Source organism: Emiliania huxleyi (assembly GCF_000372725.1).
Source record: "Emiliania huxleyi CCMP1516 unplaced genomic scaffold EMIHUscaffold_377, whole genome shotgun sequence".
Classification (NCBI taxonomy): domain Eukaryota; phylum Haptophyta; order Isochrysidales; family Noelaerhabdaceae; genus Emiliania; species Emiliania huxleyi.
The window spans coordinates 1-8,503 of NW_005199145.1; the positions used below are offsets into that span (position 1 = coordinate 1).

Here is an 8,503-nt window from a genome sequence, read left to right on the forward strand (position 1 = left end):
TGCATCGACGCCTGTCCCGACATCATCGCGGCCGCCTGCACCTTCAGGTCGGTGGAGCCGCCGCCGCGCCAACCGTCGTGCACAGCGAGCATCTGCGAGAGGGACATCGAATCGGCGAGCGACCGCTGCAGGTGCATCGAGTACGACGAGCAGAGCGCAGCGGTCAGCGACGCCTGGTCGGGCGCGGCCACGGGCGCGACCGCCGGCAGGCCCGCCACCGTCGGGGAGTTGGGGGCGGCGCCGGGCTGAAGGCCCTGTGCGCCGCCCCACAAGTCTTCGAGGCCCACAGCCGAGGGCGGCATGGGTTGCAGCGGCGGCAGCGGCGGCAAAGACTGCAGCGCCGCCTCCTGCGCCCGGGCCAGGTCGAGGCTCGGGTAGGGCGGGCGCTCGCGGGTCTGCCGCCGCTTCATGCGAACGCGGGGGATGCACGGCCGGCCGCGCTCGACGCAAGAGAGGCACGAGCCGCACTGGAGCATCGTGCAGCGGAGCTTGGCCTTCCAGCACGCCATGCACGCCTAAGGGGGCGATGTGGGGGCGTCGTCAAGCGGCGAGGGCGGCGGCAAAATGGCGCGGGCGAGGAGAGGGAGGGCGAGAGCGAGGACGAGAGCAAGAGCAAGAGCGATGGTGAGAGCGAGCGAGGGCGAGAGGCGACATGGAAGGCGAGGGTGAGGGCGATGGCGGGCGAGAGGGAGGGCGAGCGCGAGGGCGAGGGCGCTCTGAGAGCAAGAGCGAAGCGCGAGCGCGAGCGTTTGAGAGCGATGGCAAGGGAGGGCGCGGGCGAGGCTCCTCGCCTGCTTTGCCCGCCTCCTCTCGCCGCTCGGGTAAAATGCAGTCTCGCCAGGCTGCAGCGGCAGCGGCTGGAAGCGGGGGTCAAGCGAAGTCATCGCCACAATCTGCGGCGCGGCAATCTGCGGCGCGACGACGACCTGTCCCAGCTGCTGCTGGGGCGCAGATATAGTCGGCGGTACCATGAACATTGTTTGTGCGTTGTTCCAGCCCGGCATGGGCAGCATCTGGGCCCAGCAACTCAACGATGGCTGTAGCTAGGATAAACCGCGGCTGATTGGGGATGTTTCCAAGACACGCCTTCTTTCGATCCAATTTCGATCCAAATGGTCGAGAACATTCTCTCGAGGCGCCGTTCACACCCGCCTCCCGATGGCGAGAGATTTTGCGTCTGTAGTTTATGGTGGTTCAAGGTGTCGGCTCGAGATTTTGCGTCTTCAAAGGGTGGCTGTCCTCTTCGCTGAGCGCACAGCCACGGTGCCGGCCTTGCCATACGGTCTGCTTGCACGTTCCTGGCAGTCGCCGTCGCAGCGCCAATAGGCACCGCTCGCCAACAGGTTAGCCATACCGAGGCGGGTCCGTGGGTGAACGCCGCAGGGTCACAACCCCTGGGCCAGTTGTTGGTGGATCGCGGATGCAGCTTTAAGGCTCTGCCGGCGGATCTGTGGCCTGGCGTATGCCAGGCTGCGGGTCCAAAGTGTCCCGGCGCGGCGCGCGCCACCGCCCCTGGCGCGGGGCGGGATGTCAGTACGTGAGTACGGTGTCCCTGTCCCTGTGCTCCACCTTGGCTTGAGTCAGGCTTCGGGCCTGGCCTAATCGCTCGCGCGCGGGTGTGCCTGCTTGGCTCAAGCCAAACAACAACAAACACTTATGGCTCTCTGATGCCCAATGCGTGCACTCGTCCCTCTCTGTATGTGTGGGTTCGTGTGTGCGGGGGCCCTCCTTGTCTCTGCCTAGACAGTGTGAGGTAACACCTACCTACCTTTGAGCTTTTGCTCGGGCGGAAGAAGGCGCCTGAGACTCCCACGGGCACGGCGGTGGCGCGCCTCCAAGTGCCAGCTAGCCGGGGTCTAGCTCGGCTTGCCTCCGAGAACGAGGCAAAGTGCATGCGCGGCCGGAAGGAAGATGAGCGGAGCGACGCGAGCGCGCAAGCCAGTGGCGAATCGTAGCGGAGGGCGGGTGAGCCTACAAGCGTGACGAGCGGCGAACTTGGCGATCGCGGAACCGTGTGTGGGCGTGCATCAGACGCGAGCGCCAGACGAGGTCCAGAAGGGCAACAATCATCGAGAGAAAGTTGAAAACGCTCGCCGCGACGCAGACAGAGGTGCAATCAGGATAGACCTGCCGTCGGCAGCTCATGCTGTCAGCGTCGGCGCCGTTGACGAGAAGGGTTTCGAGCACCCTGTGCGGAATGTCGACAAAGGTGGTCACAGTCCATGCGCTCGCCAGGTGCAGCGCGGCGGCGACGAACATACTTTAGTTCGTTCTAACGTTCACCGCCGCGCGGCGTCACCCTGTAAATGGCGGGCATGTTGTGTGTAACTGAAAAAACAAAAACAAAAAGAATTGTAGGGAACGGGGGCTACAAAAAGATTCCCCTTAAGTTTCAGAACTACGCGTAGCGCCACTCATCGCGGGTGCCGCCCGCCGCGCTGATGGGCTCATCCTGCGTCATGCCCTCCTCAAAGACGATCTCCTGCGCGTCGAGGAGGCTCAGGTCGAACTCCTTGATGAAGCGCACGTTGAGCTCCTCGTAGCCGCCGACCGCGCCCTCCGCCTTCCAGTCGACATGCCGCTTATAGTCGGCCACGATCTCGTCGATCGGGTCATCGTTGACGTACCGACGGATGATGCCGAAGATCATGCCAGTGCGGTGCATGCCACCCGCACAGTGGATGAGGATGCCCCCTTTCGGCGGCTCGCCGTTGGGGTTGAGCAGGTCCTTGATCTGCGATGCGCAGAGCATCATCGCGTTGCGCTTGTTCGCCTCGGTCCATTCGTCGGCGTCATCGACCATCCGGCGCCACTTGCGTGTCATCTTGCGTGCTCGCTCGTCAAAGTAGGACGGCAGCGCGCTGGACGACGCGTCGCGCATGTCCGCACAGACCTTGGCCTCCGCCTCAAGCCAGTCCTCCAACGGGAAGTGGCCCGCGTACAGGTTGCACACATGCTTCACGACGCCGAGTTCGAGGGCAGTGCGGTAGAAGGAGCCGTGCTCCGCCGCGTCCGCCATGCACTGTGTCCGCACCAGCAAAAGTGGGCGGCCCTCCGTGTCGAACTTGCCCTTGAGCACGACCGCGCCGACATTCTGCCCGCGGTGGAAGTCGAACATGAGGCGCACGAGGTAGCCGAGAGTCGCGTACTTGGCCGCACCGAGCTGCTCCTCTGTCGGCGTGTGGCCGCACGCCTTGGCGACGCCGTGGATGATACGATCCCGCGTCTTGATGATTTCGCCGTCCTCGCCCCAATAGGCCCGCCCGTTGCCCTTGAGACGATCGAGATCGACACCGGCGGTGCGAAACGCCTGCTGCGTGGGGCCATCAAACTCCTGCGGCGACGCTGCGTCGTCCGGTCCTCCTTTGCCGACCGCATGCACGAAGAAGCTTTGCCAGCCACGGATCTGCGCCTCGACGACCTGCGTGCAGTGCGCCTCGGCAGCGTGGGCGGCCTCCGTGCTCAGGGCGTAAGCCTTCAATATTTTGCGAGTGAGCGCCGCGGACATTGGTACGACGGAATCGTTGTTCATGATCCGTGCAACGATCGCAGCATGCTGCTCAGCTGACGATGATGGTGGCGGCGCGGCGTCACTAGTGACCGGCCTCGGGGCTTCGACCAACGGCTTGGCGGGAGCCGACGCGCCACAACCCATCAAGACCTACAACGTCGACAAGGAGGTGATGCCGAAACATCCTTCTCGTTGCTCGCTCGCCCGGGCGGAGGGCATGGCCGCGGAGGAGGCGAGTACGCGCTTGCCAGGCCTTCCGCAGACAGCCTCTCGGGCAGACTGAGGGTCGGCTTTGCGTGGCGTGGCCCGTACGCTGCGCTGCGCAAAGCTGCGTGTGCTGAGGGAGCATCCTGTGCTTCCACTGGGAAGTGCGCACCTCCTGCAGCTGGTGGAAGGCCGTGCCGCCGTGCGTCTGGGCAAGCTTCCTGGCGTTTCTGGCGAGCGTCCAGACGTCGCAGAGCATCCGGCAGGCGCGCAGCGACCCAAATTTTTGCTCACCGCACGGCCGTGCGAGCCGTCGGTCGGTGGTGATGGTCGGCGTCGGCGTGCGCCGACCAACGCGGCTGCGGTGGGCGTCATGTGGTCCCCCCTTCCAGCTTCTCTCGTATCCTCCTCTCGACATACGAGCCAGCGCCTAGGCCGCCTGGGCCTAGCTGCCTTGCGACAACCCACCCACACCTCCCATCCCAAAAACCGCGCGACGGCGGGCGCTCTCCGCATATGCCGCCCATCCCCGCGGCCCTGCTGCTGGCCGCTGCACCGGCTCGTGGCGAAATGCTTCCGAGCGCAGAGTCGCTCTGTCTCCACCGTGCTGTGCCTGACGGCTAGCCGCCCCTTCGTTGCCAATCGTGACTGACACGTTCTGAACCGCCCCGCCCCCCCTCTTACGTTCATAGGCGCGCAGCCACTGATCATGTGGATGTCGCAGCGCGTGGGCTCCTCGTGGGTGTCGCGGCTGCTCAACTCGCACCCTGAAATTGCGATGAAGGGCGAGAAGTACAACAACTGTCAGGATGACGACTGCTTGGAAGAGATGTGCCGCCTCTTTACGGCGCCAGCCTCGCCCGAGACTCGAGTGCGAGGCTTCAAGCAGAAGTTCCTCTACTGCGGCGGCGGACCCCAGCTGGAGAGGAAAATGTGCCTGCCGCCTGACGCGGGACTGAATGCGCTTGAGCGTTGCTTGCTGCCGGACGACCCCAGCATCGGCATATACGAAAAGGGCTTCCTTTGGCAGTGGGATGCGAACGGCACGAGAGACAATGTCTCCATGACGATCCGGCTCGACTCTCCAAACACTCAGCTGCCGACACGCCGCGCCGTGTCCGTGACAAATGTCCGCGACTTGCCTGCAGGCGGCATCAGCACATCCTCTCGTACCAGATCTTCACGCACGTGGGGGCAAAGGTTGTGTGCATGCTGCGTCGCAACGCGTTCGATATCGCGCTTTCGATCGAGACGCACTCACTCCTCGTCCAGAGGTGCGGCGTCAGCAACCTCGTGAATGACGAGGCGGTGGGCTGCTGGGACGAGGTGCGATGGGCGACTTTGCTCACTGTCCCTCCCACACCTTGCTCGCGCAGCCCCGCGTGCCTCGGCGACCCGGAGGAGGACTCGGCACTCAGGCGTGTGCCTCCCTACGCCAGGTGCGGCGCGAGGGCGTGCGGGTCAACGTTACGCACTTCACCGAGAGCGTCTTGGACCAGTCAAGATTCACGAGGTTCCAGGTGGAGGTGTGCGAGGCTCAGGCACGGCACTCGCCGGTGTACTTTCTGTGGTATGAGGACTTGCTCAACGACTTTTCAAAGGCGACGCACGACCTGCAGGTCTTCCTCGGCGTCACTCCGATGGAGCTCAGCTCGTCCATGCAAAAGACTAACGAGGACGTGCACCGTTGGATCCTCAACTTTGACGAGCTGATCGCCGCGGCCGAGGGGTCCATAACCATGCTGCAGAGCTCCTCCGAGGAGTGCAACGGCGTCCTCGGCGCCCGGGGTATGCTGCGCAATGCGAGCGGCATCCTCGGTTCCGCCGACATGACGTCTGACGAAGCCGGTGTCGGCGGCGACACGGACCAAAGGGCGAAATCGGACCCAGCGCCGCTGCTGCTGGTCATCGCCGCAGCCGCCGGTGGCTGCGCGGTCGGCGCCCTCGCTGCTCGGGCTTCGTGGAGATATGACACAAAAGAGGCGACAAAAGTGGATGCCCTGTGACTCCCTCGGCCCTCACCGCGGCTCACTTCTCCTCGGCCTCACACACAGGTCGTCGCCAGGCCGGCTCCCACAGTACGAGGGGTCGCGAGGGCGAAGCGCGGGAAGCGGCTGCCTCGCAGGGCGGCGCCGCGGACTGGAGCATCGGAGTATGCCTCTACCGAGCAAGCGGCGCTGTGGAGCTGTGCGCCCGGCGCCGACCCGGAGGACATGCAGGCAGCAGCGGAGGAAAGACGAGACGCAAGTGTGTAGGTTGTTGGAGGATGACTCATCGGCGCCGCATCTTACAACGTATCGCACACGCACCGCGCGCTCCGCGGGGTCTCTCTCTCTCTCTCTCTCTCTCTCTCTCTCTCTCTCTCTCTCTCTCTCTCTCTCTCGTCGCATATGCTACCAGATCACAGTATGGGTTACGTCCCTATTCACAGCAGTATGACGGGGTCCCCTACCTCTGGAGTACGAGTGTGGATTCTTTTTTGCCCAGTGTTGTGCGAGGGAGTTTTGTTGTAAAATTCTTTTTTCGATATAAGAGAATTCCAGGGCGCTGCATAGTGCATTTTTCTTCTAAGGGAGAGAAAAAAATCTCGCGGAGGGAGCAATCAACAAGTGTCACACATGACGCAAGCCGATGCAATTGCATTTTGCAGGACGCAATCCAAATTTAATCAGGTCTCAGCTCGGCCTCGGGAGCAACCATGGAGTGTCAACGGCGGTGTGTCATCCGTCGCATACCATTGCGAGTTTCGTGTGTGGAAGCAACAGCTTCGAAAAGCTTGTGATACACACGGACCGGAGCAATGCGCCAGTGACCATTCTGACTCTGATTCTGACTCTCCCCTCTCCTACCTTGCCGTGAAAAAAGTTGATCAACAGTCACTCGGCGCGCCGCCTTCTGGTGGACTCGCGCACGTAGGCGGCAAAGCTGCTCCGGCTCGGAGGCGAGTGCTTGAGCTCTCGCAACACTTTGTGGAGGTCTATCTCAAGGGTTCAGCGGCTCGCTGAGCCCACTCTTTTTCTTGCCCGAACCAGAGACGCGCGAGGCCCGCACCTGCGGTGCGCGCAATACGGGCACTTAGCGCACCCCCTACTGATCGAGTGAGGGCCGCCACGGAGAGGGATTTGCTTGAGTGGGGATGCTCGCACCGGCTCCAAAGTCGTCTTGTGGTCCTCTCCCGAAGACATCATGCCCGCAATCTCGTGCACCAAGAGCGACGCCACAAGCAGGGTGCAACTTGCGATAGTCCAGTTGTTGGGGACGTCACCATAGATGAGGTACACCCAGATCGGGCCGCCAACCTACACGATCAATTCGCCACGGGTTACCGCTGCTGACGTTGGCTTTACAGTACACACGCCGCAGCGCACCGTCTCAAGGAGCAGGATGAGGGCAACCTCAGCGCCTGTGATGTACTTGGGGGCAACAACACACGCGACCTGCAAATGGAAGGCAATGTCAGACACATGGCTTCAGATGGCGGCCGGTCAGGCTTAAAAAGCGCACGTTGTACGCTCCGAGGCCAAGGCCCATGAGAAAGAGGAGGCCCCAAAAGATCGGCTGCAAGCCTCCGGTGAGCGACACTCCGGCGGAGAGGGCCGTGATCGTGGGGGCGATGGCGGTAAAGGCGGCGCCAAATGCGGGCACCGACTCGAACGAGACGTCCGGGTTCTTCATCGAGACGTACCGAACGTAGATGAGGAAGAGGGCCTGCAGCATCCCAGTTGCCAGCGGGATGAGCACCATCACCGGGTTCTCCTCGGCGGCCGCGACGGTGTACGAATACACGCTGAGCATCCGCCCCTCCGCTGAGGGCGGCGGCGGCTCGCCATTCATGGCGGCAAGGACGTTGGGAACGAAGACAAGGACCATCGAGCAGATGGCTGCGACGTTGCAAAGGATTGTGCGCATCGGCAGCGCATCTCCCAGCACAATCACGCCCAGGATTGCCGACCAGAGCGGGTTGAGGCTGATGAGCAGCAGCGCCTTGGCCGGGTCCACCTGCCACGACCAGAATGGGATTTTGGTTTACGCAAGTGGCGGCACTGCACGTGCGGCTGAGGCAGGCGGTCGCGTGCGACCGCGCGGCGGCCGCGGCGAGCGCAGCGATCACCACCGTGGCGGCCGCGGATTGGGCAGGGGCAGCGCAGCGCGCCTTGAGCAGGCTGATGGTGAAGCCGAGGTTGATGCCAAGCATGAGAACAGCAGCCATAAGGATCGGGCCGGGCGAACGTACTATCCCCTTGAGAAGCGGACCCACCCCCCCTTCATTGTACACCGCCACAGCCAAGCAGATGAGGCCGACGGCGACGTACCGCCACACGGTGATCACCTCCTCGGTGCCACCGGCTAAGTTCATGGCGCGGAGCAGCGCTGCGTCCGGCGTGGCGCCGAGCACGCCGATAAGGGCGACCGCTGTCCCGAGGGCCCGAGTCATCGCAACGGCCTTTTGGGAGCGACGGAGCGGCGCGGCCAAAAGCGCCGAGGGGGTACTTACGTCCCAAAAGCAGATCGGACGGGCCGCCGGCCTCAGCGGTTTCTTGGAGGCGCAACCCCTCATCAAGCTTTCGAGGCTGTCGAAAGCTGTCGAAGGCGAAGGCGCTGCATGCGCTCAAAAGCAGGAACGAATGGCGCTTTTCCTGTCTTTCTTCCGACCGAGCGACGGAGCGAGAAATAATCGCCCATTCTTGAGCTAGTTAGTGGCTTGCGACTCCCGAGGCCGACCGCTAATACCAGTTGTGGCTGTTTGTGGCTCTTTTAGTTTTGTGTGGGCCGGGGCAGACGGAGCAA

At 63.2% G+C, this 8,503-nt stretch overlaps 3 protein-coding genes across 3 annotated transcripts; all 3 read right to left on the reverse strand.

Moving 5' to 3' along the window:
• Positions 1 to 9: 9 nt before the first annotated feature.
• Positions 10 to 509, reverse strand: EMIHUDRAFT_243065 (hypothetical protein; the record flags this gene model as incomplete). The annotated part of the gene is made up of 1 exon (XM_005771612.1): positions 10 to 509. A coding segment is annotated over one exon (500 nt), but the record flags the coding sequence as incomplete, so codon positions are not given.
• A 1,809-nt stretch (positions 510 to 2,318) lies between these two features.
• Positions 2,319 to 3,677, reverse strand: EMIHUDRAFT_444931 (hypothetical protein). Its single transcript, XM_005771613.1, has one exon. It carries the CDS (start codon positions 3,653 to 3,655, stop codon positions 2,399 to 2,401), a length of 1,257 nt encoding a protein of 418 aa, XP_005771670.1. The 5' UTR covers positions 3,656 to 3,677; the 3' UTR covers positions 2,319 to 2,398.
• A 3,113-nt stretch (positions 3,678 to 6,790) lies between these two features.
• EMIHUDRAFT_243068 (hypothetical protein) lies at positions 6,791 to 8,150 on the reverse strand (the record flags this gene model as incomplete). The annotated part of the gene is made up of 5 exons (XM_005771614.1): positions 6,791 to 6,802; positions 6,862 to 7,014; positions 7,084 to 7,152; positions 7,220 to 7,714; positions 7,830 to 8,150. 5 exons carry the CDS (start codon positions 8,148 to 8,150, stop codon positions 6,791 to 6,793), a joined length of 1,050 nt encoding a protein of 349 aa, XP_005771671.1.
• Between the last annotated feature and the right edge of the window lie 353 nt (positions 8,151 to 8,503).